The 27,791-nt window shown below is 37.4% G+C and overlaps 1 protein-coding gene and 1 long non-coding RNA gene across 2 annotated transcripts in view; one reads left to right on the top strand and one right to left on the bottom strand.

Annotated features, from left to right (window-relative positions):
* Nucleotides 1-27,791, top strand: part of CAPZA1 (capping actin protein of muscle Z-line subunit alpha 1) — a 48,785-nt gene that overhangs the window by 4,914 nt on the left and 16,080 nt on the right. Inside the window, exons 2-4 of the mRNA XM_038562363.1 lie at nucleotides 17,694-17,757; nucleotides 20,417-20,468; nucleotides 23,695-23,758. Of these exons, the coding sequence (XP_038418291.1) occupies nucleotides 17,694-17,757; nucleotides 20,417-20,468; nucleotides 23,695-23,758 (180 nt within the window). The remainder of the gene's footprint in view (nucleotides 1-17,693; nucleotides 17,758-20,416; nucleotides 20,469-23,694; nucleotides 23,759-27,791) is intronic.
* On the bottom strand, nucleotides 1,678-18,253 carry LOC111090739. The gene is made up of 3 exons (XR_005372799.1): nucleotides 18,198-18,253; nucleotides 9,714-9,898; nucleotides 1,678-3,268 (listed from the first exon to the last, which is right to left on the bottom strand). It is a non-coding gene; the product is annotated as an uncharacterized LOC111090739 (long non-coding RNA).

Genomic DNA, 27,791 nt, shown 5'->3' with positions numbered 1-27,791 from the left:
TGTCCTTTAGAGCTCAGAAAATACATGCTATATAAGATCAGGTATCATTTGTGCTTTTCTGTGTGCATGAATTTCTCTCATTTTCTCACATGCCAAGAAAAAAAAAAAAAAAGTTCAAGTTCTTATATGGATTGGCTCTTAAAAATAAAAACCCTGGGTAGAGAAATCAGTCATGATACTAAAGACAGTTTAACTACTTGGGGATTTCTGAAGTACGTGATAATTTTAACATGCACTTAAGTGCATTGTTGTTTTCTCTTTTCCCTTCATCAGAACCTCCTGATACTCTTTACATTTCAGTTCATCCCACCATTGTTTCCCTTTAGTTATACAGACTCAGAACGTTGGCATCATCTTTTTCCTTCTTAGCTTCTTCTCTCATGTTCAATTAGTATTCTAGTTCTGTATGTTCTTCCTTCCTATCATTAGATTCTATTCCGCCATTTCCATTAGTATTTTTAAGAAAATTATTTTTGATGTGTAGAAACTATAATCATGTGCTTAGAATGTAGGACAGAGCATGAGTAAAAAGTCTCCCTCACCCCTGTTTTCCAGCCACCCAGTTCCTGAGAGGCAACCAATGTTACCAGTTTCTTCTGTACCTTTTCTATTTCGTGCATATACAGACAGGTGTACTTTTGACTTAACAATATGCCTGGCTCATCCACATTCCTTCTCCTGTTAGTCTTCATTCAGGACCTTTTCTGATGCTTGAATTATTTTTAACAACATTTAGTTCTCTTTGCCTTCAACCTCTTTTATCTCACTGTATTTTTATTGGTTTACCATAGTTCTTCACACTATTAAGTTTTGAGCTGTATGTAAAATTTATCATTCCTATGACTGCACATACATGTTGTTAGACCAGGGCTATGCGATAGAATACTCAGTTGAGTGGATCATATGATGCACTGTAGGTTGAATATAACATAAGCAAGAAGATAGCATAATGCCAAACTGCACCAAAGAAAGGTGGTAAGTTCATTGGAACATATGAGAACCTTGCCTTGAGACTTCTTTGTTTTGCGTTGGAGTAACATTTAAGTGCTTATTATGTGGTAGTTATTTCATGTACTAATATGTATTCATTTCAAAACATCCCCCCCACAGGATAGATACTTAGCCACATTTTATGGTTGAGTAAACTGGGGCACATTTGATGTTAAAAATGTATAAATCCAGTGTTCATAATTAGTAAGAGTAGTGTTGGTACTCTGCTTCCAGACCTGCAGTCTTACCCACTTTAATCCCTTGGAGTAGATGGTAGGTCGTAAATTTAAGATAGCCAACAATTCCACTAAAACAATGACACAACCCTATACAGCAGTCAAGTTTAATGCTGTAGTGACATAGATAGTTCTATAGATACCGAAACATTGATATTCTTTGGTTGTGACTACATTATAATTACTGCTAAATTAGCTTAGAACTCTTTTGAGTTTCTTCAGGTGTGCCATCTATAGTGTCTGAAACGTTTTATAACTCAGAGTACTGAGACACATGATATTGGAAATTTAATGGTCATAACAATCCTCATGACAGGGCCAAGAGCACTGTCCTCTTAAGAATGTTACCATATAGCAGTACCTTGGAACATTATTGCCCACAGTAGAGTCACTGTTGTGCTACTTTCATTTTTTTTTTTTTTAAGATTTTATATTTATTCATGAGAGACACACGCAGAGAGAGAGGCAAAGACATAGGCAGAGGGAGAAGCAGGCTCCATGCAGGGAGCCTGACATGGGACTCCATCCTGGGACTCCAGGATTATGCCCTGGGCCAAAGGCAGACCCTAAACTGAGCCACCAAGGAATCCCCTGGTGTGCTACTTTCAAAAGCAGATTTCTGGGTTCTGTCCTAGACCAACTGAATCAGAATTTTAGAAGACCACTGCTGAGGAATCTATTTTTAGTAAACTTCGTAATTCCGTGCAACTTGAGAACCACTGTCCAAATCTCAGTCTTTTGCCTATTAGCTTGGAAACTTGATTGATTAGGATATTAAAACCAAATCTCTCAGGGACAAATTTTTTTTTTTTTTAAATTTTATTTATTTATTCATGAGAGACACAGAAAGAAAGAGAGAAAGGCAGAGACACAGGCAGAGGGAGAAGCAAGCTCCATGCAGGGAGCCTGATGTGAGACTTAATCTCTGGTCTCCAGGATCACGCCCTGAGCTGAAGGCAGCACTGAACCACTAAGCCATCCGGGCTGCCCTCTCAGGGACAAACTTACAGTAGCTAGACAAATGAAGCTAACATATAAGTAGCGTAACTGGGGCACATGGGTGATTCAGTTGGCCTAGCATCTGTCTTCAGCTCAGGTCATGATCTCAGAGTCCTGGGATTGAATCCCACATTGAGATCCCTGCTTGGTGGGGAGCCTGCATCTCCCTCTCCCTCTGCAGTTCCCCCTGATTGTGCTCTTGCTCTCTCTCTCTCTGTTAAATAAATCTTTTTTTTTTAAGTAGCTTAACTAATTTAATAAATACAGAAAAGACTAGAAACATTTTTCAGGTAGGTCAGGAACGTGGGAAATCAAGTTACAATTTTTTCACACTTTAAGCATGGAGTTGGAAGCAGGAAGTTAATTATATAGTCTAACATTTTAATGACATTTTCCTCCTTAAAAGAGATATATATGCAACACCAAGACCATGGCAGATTTTGGGGCAGGGCACCCTTTAACAGCAGTGAACATTGTTTTTTTTGTTTTTTAATATTTATTTATGATAGTCACAGAGAGAGAGAGAGAGGCAGAGACACAGGCAGAGGGAGAAGCAGGCTCCATGCACCGGGAGCCCGACGTGGGACTCGATCCCGGGTCTCCAGGATCGCGCCCTGGGCCAAAGGCAGGCACCAAACCACTGCGCCACCCAGGGATCCCCAACATTGTTTTTACATAGCTGGAAGGAAGCCTTTACTTATAAAATTTTGCGTATTACAGCTTCTGCAGTCCTTTGCCTCTTAAGACATCTTCATTCTGTAATTGCTCAGGCCAGAAAATTTAGTGTCATCTTTGATTCCTGTTTCTTTCACAATCCACATATAGTCTATTAGGAAATCCTGTAGGCTCTGCCGTCAGAATACACCCATAATTTGACTGTTTCTCACCACACCTTTATTCCAAATACTCTGGAAGAAGCCACTGTGATTCCTCACCTAGGTTATGGCAATAGTCTTCTCTGTGGTGTCCCTGCTGGTACTCTTGCTTCCTCCTCCTCACCAGCCAGCAGGCTAGGCGGTCTTCAACACAGCACCCAGAATAATCTGGATAGGAAATGTAAGTCAGAACATGTCACTTCTTTGCTCAAAATCATTGGCTTCTCATCTTCTTCAGAATAAAAGTTCTTACTCTGGCTACAAGTCTCTGTGTCTTTACCACTTACTTCTCTGACCTCATCTCCTACCTATTCTCTACTGGTCTTCCCTGTTCTAGCCATACATTCTCACCCAAAAGGGTCTTTGCGTTTGCTCTGTACACTGGAGTTCTCTTCCTTCTATATCCCTTCCTTCAACTCTTTAATCAGAAGTCGCCTTCCAGTGAAGTCTTCTCTGGTAACCCTGTATATTTCCAGATCCTAACATTTCATTGTCCACTGCCCTTCCTTTTTTTTTTTTTTTTTTTAATTCCTTAGCATTTATCAAATGGCTATCATACCATGTAGCTTATTTAATATTACCTGTTGTTTCTCCATTAGAACTTAAGCTCCACAAGTGTATGCACTGGTGAGTCTCCATTGCTTAAAACAGTGCCTGACACACAGTACACTGTTAGATATTTGTTGAATGAGTGAATGAAACTCACTGTAATGGCATCTGTCTTGATTTCATAGCTAACTCTTGAAGGACAGACTAATTTCCAAGTTTTGTGAAGCTGTATTGAGGACTCCAGTACTTCCATATTACTAACAGTTTAATTTTATTAACAGAGCTTCCCACTCAGAAACCTTCAGCGCTTATCTGTTACCTACAGAATAAAATCTGACTTGATACTAGCATACCTACTGCCATCTGACTCATCTCATTCTACTCTTATAATCTCCAGATAATACAAAACTGGTCTGCTTACAAAAGACTGTTTTTTCTCCACCTTTGTCCTTCTTACTGCCCCCTCATTTGTAATGCCCTCTCCTTGTTCCCCCTACAATCTAAAGCACTTCGGAGAGCTCGGTTTAGACCCACTCTCCCCTTCCTTACAGTAGTCTTTCACTAACTCAGCCCATATCCATCTCCTCTTTCCTCTTTGGTTTTTTTACTCTGTATTTGCTCTAGAAATTTGGCTTTGAATTACAGTTATTTTTAAATGATTGCTAGATATTTACTGAGAGCTATTATTTGTATAAAGTATTTTGCTGACAGTGGTATACAAAAATTTGAAGTCAAGATGCTGACTGTATGTAATCTTTAAAAATAAACAGCTTGATGCCTAAGCTTTACCCTGTATCTGTTACCTCAGAATTTCTGTGAGTGAAACCCAGGCATCAGTTTTTTTTAAAGTTCTCCAGGGTGTCCTAACATATAGCAAAAGTTCAGAACCATCAGCTTAAGGGAAAAGGCGATTTATTGGCTTCTTTCACTATTCTTTTTGTCTTTATCTTTAGTGCTCATTTCAGGGCCTGGGACCCAGTAAAGTGTTTTGTTGTTGTTTTGAGTGAATAAATAAACTGGTAGACACAAAGATCTGAACTGTAAAGAAAATATGTTACTCAGAATTCAGTAACATCTAGGCATTTGCTTGGGGGGAGGGAAAACTTAATTATCTATGTGTAAGTCTGTCTCATGTTAGCTCTTTAGATTCTTAAAGCAGTCCTAGATTTGCGCACATATTTTACCCACAGATGAAGAAACTAAGACCCAAGCAATTAAATGATAAAATTGGCATGTGAAACCACGTCTGACTCCCAAAGGTTTTAAAGAAAAGATAAAATTGGTAAAAAGATGTACCTTTAACTTAGAATGCCGTAACAGGCCAGATACGCATTAGGTCTTAACGTCAAAAGCTTCCTGTTTTCCACTGCTTTTGTTTCCATGCAGCAAAGGTTCTTACCACCAGACTCTGCCTTTTGAACTTTGGTCATTGCTCTCAGGCATCTGTATGTCACAGTGTTTGGTGTGGATTTTTCCTTAGTTTCTTAACTTGGTCTTCCTATTTCTAAAACAGTGCACTTTGTATATCTGGCACTTAGAATACTTTAGCTATCTGCCCAGTCACCTAGGATAGGGGTTCGTGAAAGTGTGTATTATTTTAACACATGTAAGCTTCTAAGCAACAAGTTGCTTATGTGATCTTTTCAGTCATTTTTATCTTTTTTTCTAACTCATTAGAACATATCTCAGACTTTTTTACTTCCTCAGTTCTTGATATAGACATTTAGATCCTCTAATTAAAACAAATAGGGTCTTCTACCTCCTTCCATATGAATATCTATCCCATTTTTTATTTAAGGTAAGACTTTTTTTAATCTTCACTGAGGTTGAGCCAGTACTTAATTTTTTTTTCTGTTCAATAGTAGATGTCTTAAGGCTTACTACTGACTTTGAACTTCTAACACTTAAGATGTATTCTTGGAGATCTTTTTACCAACATGCTGAGATTTTGTATTAGGAGAATCTAGAATAAGAACAAAGAGATGATTTCCTTCTAACTTGGTGCATAGAGAAGTTAAAAGGGAGTAGTTGGGAAAGATTAACTAGAAAATAAAATAGATAAGAGCTGGGGCACCTGGGTAAGCTCAGTGGTTGAGCATCTGCCTCTGGCTCAGGTCATGTTCCTGGGATCGAGTTCCACATCAGGCTCCCCTCAGGGAGTCTGCTTCTCCCTCTGCCTATGTCTCTGCCTCTCTGTCTCTCTCATGAATAAATAAGTAAAGTCTTTAAATAAATAATTAAACTAAATAGACAAGAGATGATTTTTTAGTTCTTGTTTTATGCTTAAGTATGTCATGTTTATATACTGTTATACTAGGTGACATACAATGATGACCTGTTAAAAAATTATTCTGACACTTGTTAAAATAAGACTTTATTCAATATTTTTTCATTAGGGGAGAGAGCTAGACCTCAACTCCAAATGAGGCAAAGACAGCTGGGGATTTATAGCCATCAAGCAGAGTGAGGGGTTCAGTGGATAAAAAATTATTAAGAGGACACATCAAGGGTAGAGGGACTCTTGCTAAACAGATTTTTTTTTTTTTTTTTTTTTTTTTTTTGCTAAACAGATCTAATAGGATTCTGACTAAAGACAGATTGAGGACTTACAAATCAAAGGTGGGGGATAAGGAACTTGATCACATATCAAAAGTGGGAGAATTTCACTAAACTAAGAATTCTTGTTAGGACTGGGTTAGGTAGGCCATAGATAGGATGGAGCCAAGATGGGCCTACCTAAGAGGGCTCAGAGGACCCTGACAAACATTTGGTCAAGGAGAGACTTTGGTACTCCATGTATGTTATATAATTACTATAATAAGTTTTCAAGCAGTTATTCTCTAGAGTTGATAGAAGTTTTCAAAATGAAATTGCTGGGAGCATCTTTTTGCTAGATGGGATGCTGCCCAATTCATGAATCATTTAATAAAGCCAATTAGATCTTCCATGAATGAATGAGTGAATGAAATTGCTCTACTTAAAACAAACTTGCCTGCTTTCCCTACCTATTGTCTATATCTGACAAAACTTTAATTGGTTGCTAATAAAGAAAACAGTTTCTAAGAACTACTTTAGTATGGCTTTTAGAAGAGTAAACAAAGCAAATTACTTGAAACTGCCATCATTTGTTTTTTGCGAAATTGATCCTAATTTAAGACATATGTCTTATGCTTTTAAGTGTTTGCCCTTACTGATAAGGATAATAAACTATATACAGCTAAATTTTTATTTTTGAGTACATTCTGGGTCTCTACAATGTCTCTAGTTCTAAATTAGGAAAATAATATTTATTTGAAATTTTAAAAAACAGCTAACAGTAAGCTCTTTAATGAAACCAATATTCCATTTGGTCCTAGAGATCTCTGAAAACATATTTTTTTTCCTAGAATTATAACCCCAAATTAAACTCTGACTAGCCTTTCAGAACCCTCAGCTATAAGGGATTTTGTTTATTTGATAAAGGCACTGAAACTGGAATTCTAGAGCTTTGATACTATCATAAATACATGTCAACAGCTTGGAACTTGCCTATTAAATTATTGCCCCCCCATGGGATCCCTAGGTGGCGCAGCGGTTTGGCGCCTGCCTTTGGCCTAGGGCGCGATCCTGGAGACCCAGGATCGAATCCCACATCGGGCTCCCGGTGCATGGAGCCTGCTTCTCCCTCTGCCTGTGTCTCTGCCTCTCTCTCTCTCTCTCTCTCTCTCTCTCTCTCTCTCTGACTATCATAAATAAATAAAATTTAAAAAAATAAAAATAAAAAAAAATAAATTATTGCCCCAGACAGTTTATCGTTGATAGACCGAAAGCTTTAGAATGAGATGAAAAAATGAACCACATTGAGGCAAGGTACATTTAAAAAAAATTCATTCTTGTCAAAATAACATGATGAGGGGCGAGTTGCCCTGGGTGGCTCAGTTTGTTAAATGTCTACCTTCAGCTCAGGTCACCATCCTGGATTCCTAGGATCAAGGCCGAATCCATTGGGGCTCCCTGCTCAGCAGGGAGTCTGCTTCTCCTCCCTCTGGATGATATTTAAAATACAGTTTTTAATAGATGTAATGTTGAAAGATGTAGAGTTATTAAAAGATTAATAAGCTAAAAACCTAAGTTTTATAGATTTTCTAAATGTCTTTTAATACATTTTCTAAAGTTTATTAAAATATATATGAAAATTAACAAAATTAAGCAGTTTCTGGGGAACAGTAAGGTATATTACTTTCTCAGTTTGATGTTTAAACTTTCAGTACACATATTAGTAACGTAATAATGAAATTTTTATCCTTGCAGTGATTAGGTATTTTTATTTCCCCCTTTTGGAGAGGTGAAAAGACAAGGAGAATGGGAGGAAACTGAAATCTAGGAATACTTTTATAGATTCTAAATTTCCCCTTTATAGGTTAGAAACATAATATAGAAGATTCCATGAACTTAACATTATTGGAGTATTTAAGCATATGAAGGACTGGAATTGTGTATAAGACTTGGGTATTTTCCCTTTAAAATATTTGTGCAGGCACCTGGCTGGCTCAGTCAGTGGATCATGGGACTCTTGACTTTGGCCATGATCTTGGGGTTGTGAGATGGATCCTCATGTCAGGCATCATACTGGGCATGGACCCTGCTTAAGATTCTCTTTCTCGCTTTCCCTCTGCCCCTCCCTTCCTCTAAAAAATAAATAAAAATAAAAATTTGTTAAAAACTTAAACTATATACACGGTGGCGTGCCCAGCTGGCTCAGCTGGTGGAATGTGTGACTGTTGATCTCTGGGTTGCAGGTTCAAGCTCCCCGTTGGGTGTTGAGATTAGTTAAAAAAATATATTTTTAAAAATAAAACCTAGGTGGAATTATTATCTTTCACTGCAGATGAATGCTATGTGCAGTGAAACTTACTTTATGGAATAGGGATTTATTTTAAAAGCCTTGTTTTAAAAGCCTTATTTAAAAGCCTTGTTAACAGTTAAGTTTTTGTTCAACTAGAACCTCCATACCAGTGATTCTCAACTAGGCTGGGGATGACATGCCTCCCCTCTATGGGATATACCTGCTTTCAACTTTCTTCCCCCACCCCAGTCTTAAGAATGACTGACACAGGGATGCCTGGGTGTCTCAGTGGTTGGGTGTCTGCCTTCAGCTCAGGGCATGATCCTGAGGTCCCGGATCCAGTCCCACATTCAGCTCACTGCAAGGAGCCTACTTGTCCCCTCTGCCTGTGTCTCTGCGTCTCTCTGTGTGTCTCTCGTGAATAAATAAAATAAAATCTTTAAAAAGAATGACTGACTAAATCAGTTTTTAGAAGTATCATCCCTCATCTGTAGTGCAGCAAAAATATTTTTGCAGTCACTGCTTAGCCATTTCTCTTTCCCCTTGTACTTCTACCACTGATTTTGTTTACCTCTACCAAATGTCATCGTTTTCACCCAGTTTTGAAGCTAGATAATACTGATTTTTGAAGTTATTATTTCATTGCGTTTATCCCTTCCAACTTTTTTTTCAATTACAGCTTTTATAAGCAAAGTTTTGACTCAATTCCTGGTTTTAAAAAAGAAATTCTAAAAGGACTAGGCTAAATCCATGTGATACTATGCTAAAGATAATCCTGAATTTTAATACTTGTTACTACTGCATAGTATAGGTGATTGTCCAGTTCCAGGTCCACCACTATACAAGTATGTGACCTTATACAAGGCACTTACACTCTCTGAACTTATTCCTTTTATAGTGGGGATAATAATAATTCCTTGCCTGTCTGCTTATACAAGCTGTTTTAAGATCAAAGAAAAACTGGTTATGAAAGAGTTTTGTAAACAATAAAATAGTAGTCATTCATTTACATTCCTAGCATGTGCCAGGTCTCAGTTCTGGGTATACAGCAAGGAACAAACATAATGAGTTCTTATGTTCTGTGCCAGGGTTTGGCAAATCTGATCCACTGCATGTTTTATATAGACTATAAGCTAATGGTTTTTGAATGGTTGGGGGGAAAATCACAAGAAAAATATTTTATGACTTCTGAAAGTTAACATGACCAAATTAGAGTATTCAAGATAATGTTTTAATTACCTCAGTGTCAGAGAGGGTGTGGAGGGTGTGCCTGAGTGGCTCAGTTGGGTAAGCATCTGCCTTCTGCTCAGGTCATTATCCCACAGTCCCATAATCGAACCCTGAGCCCCTTGTCCGGCTTCTTGCTCGGTGAGGAATCTACTTTTCCTTCTCCCTCTGCCACTCCCCCTGCTTGTGCTGTTTCTCTGTAAAATAAATAAAATCTTTAAAAAATAATTAGTTCAGTGAGGGTAATCTTTTCACAATGTATATGTTTATTAAATCACATCATAGACTTAAAATGTCTTACAACATTATTTGCCAATAATACCTCAATTAAAAATAAGTAAATAAATAAAACTTATTGGAACACAGTTTTGCTCATTTGTTTACATTTGGGACTGAGACCATGTGGCCCATGTAGCCCTAAAAAAGTTCACTGTCTGGTGTTTTACATTAGCAGTTTGCTAACCTGTACTCTGTTCTTGGAATTCTTTTAGGAGTGTTGAGCAAGGAACATTATTAGTTTATTATTTTTTTTCTTTAGAAAGAGGGCAGAGGAAGTGGGGGAGAGGGAAAGAAAATCTTAAGCAGGCTCCACGCCCAGCATTGAGCCCTATACGAGGCCTGAGATCATGACCTGAGCTGAGATCAAGAGTCCAGCACTTAACCAACTGAGCCACCCGTGCATCCCTGTAGTTCAGTAGTGACAAGTTCCATGAAGAAGCAAGTAAGTGGGGTAGAATTGTAAAGGGCGCAGAAAGTGTCATGGTTAATTTGTATATAGGAGTCAGGAAGTCAGAAGGTGACATTTGAACAGAGACTTGAATGAAGAGAGATGCTCTGACAAAAGAGTTTCTGGCAAAAGGAACAAGAAATGCAGTAGTCCTGAGGCAGGAGTATAGCTGTAAGGTCTAGCAACTAGATAGTAGAGGGTGAGGGAGCCAAAGTTTGAAGGGCCTTGGAGACCATGGAGCAGATTTTAGATTTTTTTTTTTTTTAAGATTTTATGTAATTATTTGAGAGAGCAAGAGGGCCTGAGCTGGGGGAGAGGCAGCCTCCTCATTGAGCAGGGAGCCCAATATGGGGCTTGATCCCAAGACCCCGGGATCATGACGTGAGCTGAAGGAAGACAATCAACTGAGCCACTCAGGCGCTCCAGACTTTAGATTTTTATTGAGAATATATAAATGTAGCATTAAGATTTTAACTACTATTTCAAGGTATTTTTATGGTATTGTTAGAGTGAGAGAGAAATCATCTTGCCACATCAAAGTCTATTGTCAGACTGCCAAATGCTAAGATTTATCTAATACTAAGTAGTCCACTGTTTTTAGTAACTCTTAGAAAATAACATGAGCATGGTTGACCATAACAGTGTTTTGAGATACACCTTTGGCATTTAATAATGACTACATTCTTTTTCACCATTCATTTAGAATTTCACCCTTGCCGATGCTTATGTCTTCAACTCTCACCAAGTTTTTTTTTTTTTTTTTTTTTTCTCACCAACTTTCATTTAAAAATTGAGGGATGGGGCAGCCCTGGTGGCGCAGCGGTTTAGCGCCGCCTGCAGCCCGGGGCGTGATCCTGGAGACCCAGGATCGAATCCACATCGTGGCTCCGTGCATGGGGCTTGCTTCTTCCTCTGCCTGTGTCTCTGCCTCTCTCTCTCTCTCTCTCTCTCTGTCTCTCATGAATAAATAAAAACTAAAATCTTAAAAAAAAAAATTGGGGGATGTTTTCGTGTTTTAATTGGACATTTTTCCTATTCTTGGTATTCTCAGATTTATGGGGATTAATTGTTTTTCTAGCACTTTAATTATGTCTTCAGCACTTAAAGCTGGACTTACACACTACTACTTGATATTCTCCCCTCCTCTGACTTTTGTGCTCTTTGTAGGCATTTTTTTCCTTTAGAAAATGGAAGCAAGCTTTTAGTTTACCTTTTTCTTTGAATATCTTCCCTTCATTTAACCAATTAACTATCCTGTACTTTCTAGCATAAGGCACAGTGCAGCTAGGAAGTTAATAAGGCTAATAAGCTCATGGTCAAAAAGCATGTGCAAGTATAACTTTAAGAAGCCTTCCTTGTTGCTTTTAGCATTTTACTAACTTCACTTTATCCTGTCCTGTAGCTTCCTTGACCCATTGCTTTCAGTTTTGATGTCACTCCAAAACTTTTATCTTGTTTATGTCCTCTTTCACCTTTTTTTAAAGACTTTTTAATTTTTAAGTAATCTCTGTACCCAGTGTGGGGCTCAAATCCACAACCCCAAGATCAAGAGTTGCATGCTCTGCTGACTGAGCCAGCCAGGTGCCCCTGTCCTTAAAAACTTAATTTATTGGATAAGAGATGTTGGCATGCTTCTTTTGATTTTTAAAAATTTAAAAATTATCTTTAACATACAAGTAAGGAAGTAATGGGTGAGCTAAATAAGGGAATTAAGAAGTACAAACTTCCAGGAAAAAAAAATTTCTGTTTATCATACAAGTAATTTATATTCCTTGTATAACTTTTTGAACCTAGAGATAAGCCAAAAAAGGAAAGAAAAATAACTTGTAATACCAGAGGAAGTCCTAATTAAAATTAGTAGTTATACTTGTATGTAAATATATTTGCTTTTAATACAACAGGGATATATCATTGTGTGAACTTTTTTCACTTAACAGCATATGATAAACATCAAACCTACATTAGCAGAGAGAATGCTTCTCAGACTTTTTTGCTCTCAGGACCCCTTTAATACTCTTAGGAATCAAGTTTTATTTATATAGCTTGTGTCTACTTAATAGATATTAAAACAAGAGATTTTTAAAGCATTAATTCATTTAAAACCATAATTAGTTAAAAAAACATAATTAACCTATGTTAACATAAATGATTGGTATTTTGTTTTTAAAACAAAAACTTTATTTTCGGGCAGCCTGGGTGGCTCAGCGCTTTAGCGCCGCCTTTGGCCCAGGGTATGATCCTGGAGACTCAGGATCGAGTCCCATATCAGGCTCTCTGCATGGAGCCTGCTTCTCCCTCTGCCTGTGTCTCTGCCTGTCTCTCTCTATTTCTCTCATGAATAAATAAATAAAATCTTAAAAAAAACAACAACAACTTTATTTTCCAAAACAAAAAAAAAAAAATTAGTGAGAAAAGTAGCACTATTTTACATTTTGCATATCTTTTAAATATCTATATTCAGTTTCTTGTGCTGTGTTATCTTAGTTTGTACGTATTGTTTTCTCTGACTGGAATGCCGTCCTTAGTATTTACTCATCCTTCAGTCTGTCTCAAACCTCACCATATCAAAGGCCATCCCATCAGCCCTCCTTGTACACATATGTAGAGTTGATTACATTTTCTTGGTGCCTCACTGTGGCCTTTAATACTTGCTTGCTGTATTATGATATATGTGTGAGGTCCTTGAGGACAGTGACAATCTTATTCAGTCTTTAATCTTTATTTACTCTTAACTTCTCTTTCTAGGTACTCAGTAAATGTTTGTTAAATGGATGAATTATTATTATTATTTTTAAAGATTTTATTTATTCATCCATGAGAGACACAGAGAGAGAGGCAGAGACACAGGTAGAGGGAGAAGCAGGCTCCATGCAGGGAGCCCGATGTGGGACTCGATCTCAGGTCTCCAGGATCACGTCCTGGCTGAAGGTGGCACTAAACCGCTGAGCCACCCAGGCTGCCCCTGAATTATTATTTTTTTTTTAACATGCATTGTTTAGTTCATTGATTATCCAAATGACTGTTCTTTTGATTAAGCTAAGTCCATCAGGTTTTATAACTTTCTTTTTAAGAGTGAGGGGAGAGAAAGAGAGAGAGAATCTTAAGCAGGTTCCATTCCCTGGAGCCTGACATGGCCTCAGTCTCACAAACAAGAGATCATACATAGCATAAGCCAAAATCAAGAGTTAGAGATGCTTAACCAGATGAGCCACCCAGGAGCCCCAGATTTTGTAACTTTTGAAAATTTGGGGATAACTTCAAGAATAGTATCTTGAATTTTCAGTTTGATAACTTTTACCATTACCTATTCAAACAGTTTGTTACATATGTAGTTGTAAAATATGGCTGTAATTTTACTCTTCTTAGGGAATATTCTTTTTGAGTTACATATGAATATATTTTTGAACACTTAAATTTTCTTGACTGAAGGGAGTTTCGCGATTATGTAAGGGTTTATGGAAATGCACCTTGACAGAATGGGATACACTATAGCCACTCAGCAGATTTACCACAAATAGACTAAAAAATAGATTTACTCTCAGAGTAGGCTTACTAATTTCTTAAGTGAGTGATTGACAACAACAGTTGATGAGGACAGAAATATGATTAACTGAACATGCCAATGCAAATATCCACAGTTGGCTTTCCATATGGGAACTGCTGTAGTATGATTTTCATGAGTTGAGCAGCATTTCTTGTTTCCTAATTAGAACTGCTCTTTTTATTGTTGCTTCAGTTAATGTAGGAGCTTTATGGACTATTCTTCTTAATCCCCACCAGTTTTCATCTCAGAAAAATAATACATTATCTGTAATTACCCTGTCATGGCAGGGTTCTCAAACTTTATGTACATAGAATATTCTAAGGTTTTTGTGGTATGGTTTCCTCATCTCTGCTTCCACAGTCCACATACAGGTTTTGTTTCATAAGTCTTAAAAAATCAGGTAGAGTTTTGTAGCTCAAAGAAATTTTGCAGATCTTCTCATTGTTTTTAGGAGTTGGATTATAATGAGGAAATTCAGGACCAAAAAAGATTAGTAATGTTTCTAGAATTATAATCTGGTTAGTGGGCAGCCTGGGTGGCTCAGCAGTTTAGCGCTGCCTTCAGCCCAGGGTGTGAGCCTGGAGACCCGGGATCGAGTCCCACATCGGGCTCCCTGCATGAAGCCTGCTTCTCCCTCTGCCTGTGTCTCTGCCTCTCTGTGTGTGTGTCTCTCATGAATGAATAAATAAAATCTTTAAAAAAACTTAAAAAAAAATAAAAATAAATAAATCTGGTTAGTTAATGGACTGACACAGCCAGTAATTAGAATCCAGGTTTTCCAGTCTACCTTGCTCCATCAGTCAGTAGGCCTTTCCTGACTAAAGAGATAAGTTTGTCCATGGAACAGCTTTTATTTTTCTTAGAATATGAGTGAAGTCATACAAGATCTGTATAAACCTAAAGTTGTAAAGTATTTTTCATCTTCTTCTAATTCTCTTCTCAGTTTCCAGCCTTTTCTTTTTTTTTTTTTTCAAAAAAAATTTTTTTTTAAGATTTTATTTATTCATGAAAGACAGAGAGAGAGAGAGAGGAACAGACACAGGTAGTGAGAGAAGCAGAGAGAGAGAGAGAGAGAGAGGAACAGACACAGGTAGTGAGAGAAGCAGGCTCCATGCAAGGAGCCTGACGTGGGACTTGATCCCCTCTGGGATCACAGCCTGGGCTGAAGGCGGCACTAAACCGCTGAGCCACCTAGGCTGCCCATCCAGCCTTATTTTCAAATGACTCTTGAGAGGGTTTTTTTTTGCTTAAGAATGGTTTGACTTTAGGGCACCTGGGTGGCTCAGTTGACTAAGTGTCCAATCTTGGTTTTGACTCAGGCCGTGATCTCGCGGCTGTGGGATTGAGCCCTTCAGAGGGCTCTGCTCAGTGCAGTCTTTCAGGTTCTCTCTCCCTCTCACTCACTCACTGTCTCTCAAATAAATAAAATCTAAAAAAAAAAAAAATGGTTTAACTTTGATGATAGCCTTATTTGATTGTGTCAGCCAGAACTTAAAACTGAAGGAAATGAAGGGGTCAACAGAGGATGCCTATTTGGAAAGCAGGGCTCAGTTTATTGGTAGATATATCATGTTCCTCTTTGCCCCTCATCAATGAGTTGAATAATCTTCATACTCATTATCACATCAAAAATTAGGGAATTTTCAACATTCTTTGTGTCACAGTGTGTTAGAATTATACTGCAAGACTCATTTGAGGTCAGACCTATTGCTAACAACATAATTATATATGTATATTGCTGAATGATACCCCAAATTATCTTTTCTTTTAAATAGGTTTGTATATTCTTTGTGGTTCGCATTTGACTTGATGAGAGCTAAGAGAGTAAATTATATGGCAGACTGAGCACATGGTTTCACCTCACCTTTTGTGCCAAACCTTATTAGGATGAAAAGAGTAGGGAAAAATAGAATAAGGGGAGAAATGAACTAGTGAGTGTTTAAAAAATTAGAGCACCATCATTGGACCAGAATTTTTTAGCAATTCTTCATAGAAAGAAAGCAGAATGGTAACTATATGGGGGGCAAAAGTAAGGTCAGAAGAAATCATAACCCAAAATACATCAAAGAAAACTGTTACAGAAGTAGGTACCATTTGGAGGAACTCCATTTAAGGAGGAAGAAGGAGGGATCCCTGGGTGGCGCAGCGGTTTGGCGCCTGCCTTTGGCCCAGGGCACGATCCTGGAGACCCGGGATCGAATCCCACGTCGGGCTCCCGGTGCATGGAGCCTGCTTCTCCCTCTGCCTGTGTCTCTGCCTCTCTCTCTCTCTCTGTGACTATCATAAATAAATAAAAATTTAAAAAAAAAAAAAAAAAAAAAGGAGGAAGAAGGAAAGGACTCAGAACAATTTTGATGTAGATTAATTGGGGAACTGTTCTGTAAGCTAACTGTACCACTTGGCTCCTCTTTTCTCTCCCATTTGGCCTAAACCAAAGACAAAAATGCATTTGTCCTCAGAATACAACATTGAGAGTGAGCACTGAGAACAGAGTCAGAGCAATGTCCCAGGTAGCCTCTGGTCCTTATGAGGCTCCCTCAGAAATTAATCTGCTCATAACCACTCCTAATACCCAGCAGCAATTCTACTTTTTCTCTCCCCTGCAATCACTAGAGACAAACTGCAGGTAAACAGAACAGGCAAGCTAAATTAAATTCGAGTAGGTGTTCCGTTTCCATTTGTGGAAAACCAGTACTAAAAAGCTCCAAACTCAAAAAGTAGATCTAAAGTCTTAGGAAACAGACTATTGAGCAAAACTTTAAAGTCAGTATATAGTTAATACCTTCAAGGAGACTCAAGAGATTATTATACACACAAAAATAAAAGTCTTGGCAATTAAAAATAGAATGGTTACAATAATTATCTGAATAGCAAAGTCGACATAAATGAAGACATTTTAGTGAATTGAAAAAATGGGGCTCTGAGGCCTTCTTCCCAAATAAAGTATATAATGACAAAAGATAAAAATATAGAAGAAAAAATGAGATATGCAGGTTAGATCCTAAGATTTCAACACCCATCTCTAATTAGTAGATCCAGAAATGTAGAAGGCATTAGGGGACAGGAGATGGAGTTAGAAGGAAAAACAGGAAAAATATTGTCTATAGTACCTTCAGGACCTTTAGTACAGTGTTTAATATTTTAGGTGATAGAAGTCATCGTTGTCTTGTTTTTAAGATTAGGGATACTGCTTGCATTATTGCATCATTATTAGGTATGCTGTAGAATTTGGGTAGATAAATCCTTTTTCAAGTTCAAGAAGTTTATGCCTACCCAAAATTAGTGGTTTTGTTGCTTTATGATATTTGAGTGTTGAATTTTTTTTTCCAGCACGAGTTAAGAGAATCACAAGGGTTTGCTCCTTTATACTGATTTATTAATATTGAACCATCATTGCATTGGGATAAACACTATAAATGCAACTTGGTATCCTACCAATTTACTGATATATTTGCTTAAATGCTTTCTTTTGTGACTAGTATATTTTGACCAAAAACTGATTATTCAACTTTTTAAAGAAAAATAAACTTAATCAGAGCAGCGTGGCTATCCCTGAATCCTATATTGATGATAAAAGCTTTGAGATGTTTGTGAAAAACTCTGAAGGCTTCTAAACAGTAAAGATTTAAACAGGTAGTATTATTTCAAGGAATGTGATCAAATTTTTGTAATCTGTTAATTCCTTCTCCTTTTATATATTATTTTATTTATTTCTCTTTAGGTACGCATAGCTGCTAAATTCATCACTCATGCACCCCCAGGAGAATTTAATGAAGTGTTCAATGGTGAGTTAACATTAGTATTTTAAGCTCTCCTAAATTATATATAAGCTGTCTCTTTTAACCTTACAGCACATTATAACTATAGCTAAGGAAATCACGATTCAAACAGGCTAAAATAACTTATCCAATGTGACTTAGCTAGTTAAATGTCAGCAAGGATTCAAGGACTGAGTCAAAAGCAAATTCTTAACCCATAAACTGTATACCTATCTTATGCGAGAAAAGATTTGAAGTAGTTTAATATGCATAAGTAGAGAAGCAATACTAAATTGTTTCCATAGTTTTATATCTATCATTATATAAACCATAGCTTAAGCTTCTTCAGTACTTTCACTCAAGACATATCCCTAGGATATATAGGACACTTTCTAGAGTCATTGGGGCTAAACTGACTGCATCTGGGAACTTTGTTATATATACAGCTTCCAGCATTAACAACTTACTTAGATTTCTCATTTAGGGCAGCCTGGGTAGCTCAGCGTTTAGCGACGCCTGATTCAGCTCAGGGCATGATCCTGGAGACCTGGGATTGAGTCCCACGTCAGACTGGTTGCATGGAGCCTGCTTCTCCCTCTGCTTGTGTCTCTGCTTCTCTCTGTCTCTGTCTCTCATGAACAAATGAATAAATCTTTAAAAAAAAAAAAAAAGATTGGAGGTGAAGTTGGGTAATCTGTTTTTATCAAGTTCAATTCTGAGTCACAGCCAGTTTGGGAACCGCTATTCCAATACATTTTGTGACCTTCCGTGTTATTCACTGGCTTAACGTATAGAATGAAAAATGTATGAGGCATCTTGAACTTATGATAAAGTCAGTCATTACAATCCCATTTTAAGTTGTTAAACTCATCATAAAGTTTTTTGTGCATCTTAACTCATTTGAGTAAACACGTATTTTGAAATTCTAGTTTTACATTAAATGGCTACCTACTTAAGAGGAACTATGTGGGGATGCCTGGGTGGCTCAGTGGTTGAGCATCTGTCTTCAGCTCCGGGTGTGATCCTGGGGTCCTGGGATCAAGTCCCACATCAGGCTCCCTGCATGGAGCCTGCTTCTCCCCTTGCCTATGTGTCTGCCCCTCTCTCTGTGTGTCTCTCATAAATGAATAGATAAAATCCTTTAAAAAAAAAAAAAGGCAATTATGTGATACTCATCTGTGCTTTGCCCAGAGCCCCATACATCATAGGATAATCAGTAATCTCCACTTACTAAAATTAATTATGTAGAGAAAAAGTAACCAGGAAAACATATAAAATGTTTACTGTAAGGGGTAAATAATAGAATAGAAATAAATTCAGACATTCTTCCTTATAGACTTGTTTGTGGATTTTGAACACTAATATAATAGCAAGAGAAACAAATGCAGCCTTGTTTTCTCTAGTCTTTTTTCCATATCAACCAAATATAAATTTTCAACAACTGAGCTCTTAGGAAATTTTCCTTTGACTTGAACTTTATCCAGCTGATTAGCTCAGATGAATTCTTGTCTTAACAAAATTAATGGCCTTTGTAGTTAGAAGTCCCTTGTTTTATTTCTGACAACTGGATGTACTTTGCAGGAATATCATGAGAATAATTGATATGAAAGCATTAGATTAAGAATTGGCAAGCTACTGAAAAAAAAATTGGCAAGCTACTTGTGGCATGAGGGTTGGTTTTTATTGGCATGCTACACATTGGCCTCTGTCGGTCTCTTTTTTGGAAGCCCTAAGAGTCCGTGGCCTTTGGCTTTTAATTAGTCTTCCCTATTGGAGTTAGTGCTTGGTAGTTTCTTTTATAACAAGGACCCTCCTCTTCCAAAAGAAGAGTGACTAGACTCTTGACACACAGCTTTTTAAAAGGATATACTTTTATATTAGATTCTTCATAGAAAAATATATTCAGTAATTTCACTGCCACTGACTGATTTTTCACAGTTTTCTTGGTCTGGTGTTACAAAAAACTTCCCATTCTTTTTTTTTTTTTTTTTTTTAAGATTTTATTTATTTGCTCATGAGAGACAGAGAGAGAGAGAGAGAGACAGAGACAGAGACACAGGCAGAGGGAGAAGCAGGCTCCATGCAAGGAGCCCGATGTGGGACTTGATCCTGGATCTCCAGGATCATACCCCAGGCTGCAGGCGGCGCTAAACCTCTGCGCCACCGGGGCTGCCCAGAAACTTCCCATTCTTAATCTCATTTTAAAAGATTCTTTAGGCCAGCCCGGGTGGCTCAGCGGTTTAGCACTGCCTTCCACCCAGGGCCTGATCCTGGAGACCCAGGATCGAGTCCCACGTCAGGCTCCCTGCATGGAGCCTGCTTCTCCCTCTGCCTGTGTCTCTGCCTCTCTCTCTCTCTGGGTCTCTCATGAATAAATAAATAAAATCTTAAAAAATAATAATAATAAAATAAAAGCTTCTTTAGATACAAAATTAGGAGTCCTAACTATAACTTTAAGTCATGTTTTTCATTTGCTATGAAATTCTTTGAGAAGCTATTGTTATTGTGTCGCAAATAATTACATGCAAATCTATTAGCATCTGTTCATTTGCATTTTTAGGATTTCTGTGTGTATATATATATCTGAAGACTAACTTGCAAAACCTAATTTTTAAAAAACTTCTGAAGTTTGTCCTCTACTGAACATTTTAATTTTAACATCTTTTAACATTTTTTTCCTTCTCAGATGTCCGGCTACTACTTAATAATGACAATCTCCTCAGGGAAGGGGCAGCACAGTAAGTATCTTTCGAAATCCACTTATATATTATTTTAATTTTGTATAAACTATGTTGATAATAAATTTGCATCTTGAAAATTAAGTTTGAAATACTTTAATAAAAGCAGTTGGTTTTAGCAGTTTTAGTTGTTTTAACTTGAGAAAGTATGCCCCCCCATGCTATTTTCATCCTTAAAGCTTATTATATATATGATCTTATTTTTCTTTTTGCCCAGATTTTCCCTGTTAAAGCAGAGTTTAATATGTGCTGTTAGGGTATCCACTGTACTCCTTTTCATGTTGAATTTTGTTTTAAACTGCTAATGATAGATTAGGCTGCTATTGAGGAATAATGTTTCTCAAATTGGCACAAAATAGTAGATATTCATAAAGTGCTGTAATAGATTAATCATAGAATAATAGCATGATTATTCAACTCAGTCATTGATTCCTTATCATTATCAGGCTAATTAATCTTTTTAAAATAGCACTTTCATTTTATCTTTGTCCTCAGAAACATAGTAATCTATGTTTTTATTTTCTTCCAATCTAAATACTAGTTTTCAAGGCCCCTTGTTATCTGGATTTATCACTACTCTCCTTTACATATAAAATTCTATTTCAATGACTATCTATCTAATTGTCCCAGGAGTTCCTTTGTAAAGAGGAAACCAGAAAAGGATGATGACTGGAAAAGGGTGGGTAGAGAGGTTGGGACAAGGATTTTGATGTAGAGCAACAGATAATTATTATAAAAGCATTTGGTATGATAAATAGCTGGTTTAGATTTTAGCTATAGAAAACTTATCCTAAGAGCTTCTGCCTGGAAAACAAGCATCCTCTGCCCTGTCTATGGTGCTTTTTTGGAACTCATCTGGGACCAGATTCTACAAACCCTAACATTTGTACAGCATCACTATAATTGTGATGAATGATATTCTCATTTTATATTGATTTAGACACACACCAAAGATACATTCTAATGCTGGTTTCTCTTAGATGCACAGAATGCCACAGAAAAAGGCATTCATGATTTGGTAGTTCAACCTGTCTATTCTCTGCCCTATCATTGAAAGAACCTCATCTATATTTTGTCAACAGATGATTATCCAATCTAAATGCTTCTAATAATAAGGAATTCACTATCTCACAAGGCAAGTTCCTTGCTGCCATTAATTTGTCTTAGTTTTATCCTTGAGAGCTACCCAAAATAAATCTCTGTATTTCATGTGATAAACTAGTGCTAAAGAGGAGATGGGGAGTAGAATGCCAAGACCCAAGACTGATTGCATCCTAAGCCTACTGTCCCATTTCCAATTAGGAATGATAGTAGAATTTAGTGTTTAGTTCAGATGCTTTATTTTGCCCCAATAACAAAGCTTTGTTTTTATAAATATTCTGGCTCTTACAGACTCTAGATTTTCAGAGAACGCTCTTACTAAAGGAGAGCTGTCTTATGCCCAAATATGTGATTTTCCACAGGGATGAAAATTTTAGTTTTTTGTTTTTGTTTTTTCTGTAATGAGGTGCTTCAGTCCCTTGGCCATAGTCCTCATAGTAAGCACTCAGTAAATGTTTCAATAATCATCATCCTCATCATTATTGCTTTTTATGTAAAATGAAAGAAACCTGAATGACTTCGGATTTACTCTCTTTCCTGGATTTTCACCTATGCTTTTGATCTCTAGAACCATTCGCTGGTAATTCCCAGCCCTTCCAAACTAAGTAGGGTGTTGTCAGCCATGTTAAAGAGAGGATTTTATTCTGGAAGAGAGGGCAAACTATCAGTGTTTTGAGCAGAGAATGACTCGATTAGATTATATTTTAGAAAAATCACTGGCTGCTATGCAGGGGGGCAAAGATTGAAGTAAGATGAGTAAGAAGACTTATTGTAGTAGTGCATAGATAAATGGCAGTGGTTTAGACTAGAGTGGTAGTAGTATGGGTGATGAGAAGAAATCATATTCTGAGTATGTATTCAAGGTAGAACTTACAACATTTACTGATGGGATTGCATGTGAAATTTGAGAGAAAGAAGAATCAAGGATGATCTCGATCTCAAGTTTTTGGCCCACACAACTGGTAGAATGGAAATACCATTTTCTTGAGATGGGATTAAATGTTAATAAAGTTTGGTATTGGTGTTTGTTATCTGTAGTCTTAGGATGTATCTTAGAATAGAATATGTATTTACTCCCTATTCCTTAAGCTTTTCTAGAAAAAAAAAAAATCCACTTTCCACAAGCATTTAATTTATGTTCTTTTCTGAAGAACCACTGTGCTTAGGACTCATTTTGCTAATGGGGATGTGGTGTTAAGAGAAAATGATTACTTAAAAAATAACAATAACCTAAAAATGAAAAGACTGAAGATTAGCTTTAAATATCTGTTTCTTTGGTTTATCTTGAAGTCTAGGGAGAGTTTAATAGTCTGCTTAAAAACAGTGGTCTCATAGGTGTTTTAGTAGGTTAAAATTGGGCTGTAGAGGTGTTTAATTCTTCCCTCGGCAAGTGAATTCTGAGAGAAGACTGATACTTTTTAAGTATATTAGGCTTTCTTACACTCCAGCATATTTCCATTTTTCTTTCACTTTACCTTTTTGCTTACTTTGTAAGATGTACCAGGGAGCCATTGAAAATGGCTGTAAATGTAGTCCTATAAATGTAGCACTGGACAAGTAAACAGTAATATTAGGCATTCACTTTAATTATTCATATCCCCCTTTTCAGATAATCTCTTCTGCCTTAAGCTCTCGGCTGAGACTTGACTCACGCTTAGCCCTTATTCTCTTCCCCATGTCTGATGTCTTCCAGTACATTTAATTGTGGTCTGTACTACCTGCCCTATCTCAGAAAGCCCAGAATAAAGACAGCATTGCTAAAATAGTGCATCAGTTGAAGATTTTTTTTTTTTTTTACTTACTGAAAGCTTCTGTCCAAATGATTAAAGCTGTTGGTAATTCACAAAAACTGAATTGCTTAAAATTTAGGAATAGTCAGGGGAGTGGGGGTACTGATGGAGCTTAGGAGTGGAGGGGAAAGGGTAATTTCAGAGTTTAGGGCATGTCTGAGATTTCTGTGGAGAAGAGGTCCTTCAGAAAGCTGGAAGGCATTTGGAAAACACCAGTTTCCTAGAGAGAAAGGGAGAGAGCACAGAGGGTGTTTTCACATTCTCTTTCACTATTACTTGAATTGCCTTTGTGTTTATATATAATTCTACCCCCCCCCCCTTTTTTTTTTAAACAGTGCATTTGCCCAGTATAACATGGATCAGTTCACGCCTGTGAAGATAGAAGGATATGAAGATCAGGTAATGATGGTGCTTTTAGTAGGCTGTGCCTGGATGGTAGTAGAAATTTTATAAATCAAAGCATGTGTCTGAAGATCAGATCCTGAATAAATTCATATCTTAGTTTTCGTAGCTTTCATAATACTAGGAGTTTCTTTGATAGGAAAAGGGAGCTGCCCCTAACAAGAATAGTGAAAATAAGACTTGAGTTTTACACAGATTCTATAGCTGTGTGTAATTCTCCTTGGTAAGAATAATGGGAGACACCAAATTTGACATTGTATAGGAAAACAGGCATCCTTATTCAAATAGAGGAACAAAGGAAAGAATTCCATTATTATCATAGTTATTAACATTATATAACAGGACTTTGCAAATTTAAAATGTACATTTCAAAGGCAATATGTCACTAAATACCAAATGCTTTTTAAAATCTGAATCTTGGGATCCCTGGGTGGCACAGCGGTTTGGCGCCTGCCTTTGGCCCAGGGCGCGATCCTGGAGAACCGGGATCGAATCCCATGTCGGGCTCCCGGTGCATGGAGCCTGCTTCTCCCTCTGCCTGTGTCTCTGCCTCTCTCTCTCTCTCTCTCTCTGTGACTATCATAAATAAATAAAAATTAAAAAAATAAAATAAAATAAAATCTGAATCTTGGAACGCCTGGGTGGCTCAGTGGTTTGGCGCCTGCCTTTGGCCCAGGGTGTGATCCTGGGGTCCCGGGATCGAGTCCCACATTGGGCTCCCTGCATGGAGCCTGCTTCTCCCTCTGCCTGTGTCTCTGCCTCTCTCTCTCTCTCTCTCTTCTCTCTCTCTGTCTCTCATGAATAAATAAAATCTTTAAAAATAAAGTCTGAATCTTCTTTGAACCCACAAATCTGCAGAATTTATCCTAGGAAAATAAGTGTATAAATATATTAGAAACATTTATAATAGTGAAAGATTGGGAACAATCTAAATGCCCAACATTAAATTAATTATCTGCAGACCAAAATACCATGTAGTCATTGAAAACTGATATAAATACTGATTTGGGAATGTGCTCCCAAGTCTGGGAAGATGTTTGTGATATATTAAACTAAAACATAAAGGAGGATATGTAGAATTATGCTTGTTTATTTTTTTAAATAGATACTTAAATGAACTGTATTAGAAACCGTGCATCTTAAATTCTGTGAAAATTACACCATTATTTTATGTATGAGTAAGAAAAAAAACACTGACAATTTAAACTATGACACAGTCCTAAGATGCCTCAAGTTTAAAATACATCCCATTTTATAAAATGTTAAGTCATGGGAGAACATATGCATCTTAAGAATCAAAGCTATAAAACATATAGATGTGCATAGAAAAGGAAATGTGGGAAAATATAGACCAAAATCTTAACTCGATGTGTTAGAGTTACAGGATTACTAGAATTTGTTTTGCTTGTTGCTTATTTTGGTTTATATTTTTGCTTATCTTAATTTTCTTAATGAAAATAGATTAATTACAAGTATAAAAGATAAATACTGGAAGGAAATTATAAATATTACTTACAGTTGATATGGTATAACTTAATAATAGGAATTATATAATAAGATCCGTATCCAGATACATAAGAACATTCCCATATACCATCCATCAGTAGCTAGCTTAAAAATATAGTCAAAAGGAGATTCCTGGGCAGCCTGGGTGGCTCAGAGGTTTAGCACCGCCTTCAGCTCAGGGTGTGATCCTGGAGACCCGGGATCGAGTCCCGCGTCAGGCTCCCTGCACGGAGTCTGCTTCTCCCTCTGCCTGTGTCTCTGCCTCTCTCTCTTTCTCTTTCTCTGTGTCTTTCATGAATAAATAAAATCTTTAAAAAAAAAAAAAAAAGATTCCCTTCTTAGCCATAACAACAACAAAAAGCCATTACGTGGACACTAAAACAAGGAAAGATATATGAATTATTAAAATAGATGCCATAGGGGTGCCTGGGTGGCTCAGGGAGTAGAGCATGCAACTCTTGATCTCGGGGTTATAAGTTTGAGCACCATATTGGTTTATAGAGATTACTTAAAGATAAAATCTTAAAAAAAAAATAAAGTAGGAGCCATAAAACATACACACCCACAAAGGAAAAAAATAAACAAAAAAGACAAAGTAGATGCCAAGTCAACTACAGTAGGTTAGTTAAGTAGAGATTTTGTCATGTAAGAAATCCAGAGATTAATATTAGAACTGTTATGTTAGCTCCATGATGTCACCAGAGACCCTTGTTGCTTCCTTAGGTGTGGTTTTCATTATCATGCTCTTTAAGAGAGCTGCCATGTTTCAGAGCACTGAATCCATGTTCCAGGAACAAAGAAAGAAGTTGCAAATGAAGAAGAATCTATGTTCTAGGATCAAAAATAGAACTTGCTATTGGCCTTTCCAGAAGCAACTTCCACTGATAAAGTTATTGCCAAAACTCATATCACTTTGTCATTCTTAGCTAGAAAGTGTCATTTTTTTTTAGTTGTACACATGTTTTTAAACAGAAAACATTTGTGGTTCTGTTAGTAAGGGAAAGGAGAGAATGGATATTGGATTGGAGACTAGCAAAAGTCTGCGATATAGTTCACACACTTTAATCAAGAAAATAAATGGAAAATTAAATAGATTTAAATGGTGTGTTTCTTTTTTTTAAGATTTTTTTTAATTTATTTTTTTAATTTATTTTTTATTGGTGTTCAATTTGCCAACATATAGAATAACACCCAGTGCTCATCCCATCAAATGCCCCCCTCAGTGCCTGTCACCCAGCCACCCCCACTCCCCCGCCCACCTCCCCGTCCACCACCCCTTGTTCGTTTCCCGGAGTTAGGAGTCTCTCATGTTCTGTCTCCCTTTCTGATATTTCCCACTCATTTTTTTCTCCTTTCCCCTTTATTCCCTTTCCCTATTTTTTATATTCCCCAAATGAATGAGACCGTATAATGTTTGTCCTTCTCCGATTGACTTATTTCACTCAGCATAATACCCTCCAGTTCCATCCACGTTGAAGCAAATGGTGGGTATTTGTCGTTTCTAATGGCTGAGGAATATTCCATTGTATACATAGACCACATCTTCTTTATCCATTCATCTTTCGATGGACACCGAGGCTCCTTCCACAGTTTGGCTATTGTGGACATTGCTGCTGGAAACATCAGGGTGCAGGTGTCCCGGCGTTTCATTGCATCTGTATCTTTGGGGTAAATCCTCAGCAGTGGAATTGCTGGGTCTTAGGGCAGATCTATTTTTAACTCTTGAGGAACCTCCATACAGTTTTCCAGAGTGGCCGACCAGTTCACATTCCCACCAACAGTGCAAGAGGGTTCCCCCTTTCTCCACATCCTCTCCAACATTTGTTGTTTCCTGCCTTGTTAATTTTACCCAATCTCACTTTAAGATTTCATTTATTTGAGAGTGAGAGAGCACCAGTGGGGGGCGGGGGGTGGCGAGGGGGCAAAAGAGAGAGAAGCAGATTCCTTGCTGAACAGGGAGCCTGATGCAGGGCTCAATCCCAGACTCTGAGATCATGACCTGAGCTTAACCAGTTGAGCCACCCCGGTGCCCCAAATGCAATGTTTCTGAGTAAGAAATATAAATAATATGGAAAGCTTATCTGAATAAGAAATATAAATGATGTGGAAACTGTTTTTCAAATAGATTTCATACAATTCCTATGAAAAATAGACCATGCAGGATTATTCTGATCAAGAATGACAAATGAGGGCGGCCCAAGTGGCTCAGAGGTTTAGCGCCACCTTCAGCCCAGGGTGTGACCCTGGAGACCTGGGATCGAGTCCCATGTCGGGCTCCCTGCACGGAGCCTGCTTCTCCCTCTGCCTGTCTCTGTCTCTGTCTGTCTCTCATTAATAAATAAATAAAATCTTTAAAAACAACAGCAAATGAAGGAAGACACAAGGCATTGATCAGAAAGCAAGCCCTACATATCATAAAAAGAAAGGAAAAGAAAAGAATAGATAAAATTTATGTGATTAATGTAACTTTGATTTCCAGTGCCAACTGTACACTTAGATTAACCAGGTGGAATTTAAAAGTTAA

The sequence above is a fragment of the Canis lupus genome, chromosome 17, assembly GCF_011100685.1.
Source record: "Canis lupus familiaris isolate Mischka breed German Shepherd chromosome 17, alternate assembly UU_Cfam_GSD_1.0, whole genome shotgun sequence".
NCBI lineage: Eukaryota > Metazoa > Chordata > Mammalia > Carnivora > Canidae > Canis > Canis lupus.
Note: the sequence above shows the minus strand (reverse complement) of the source record. Positions and strands in the feature narration are given on the sequence as shown.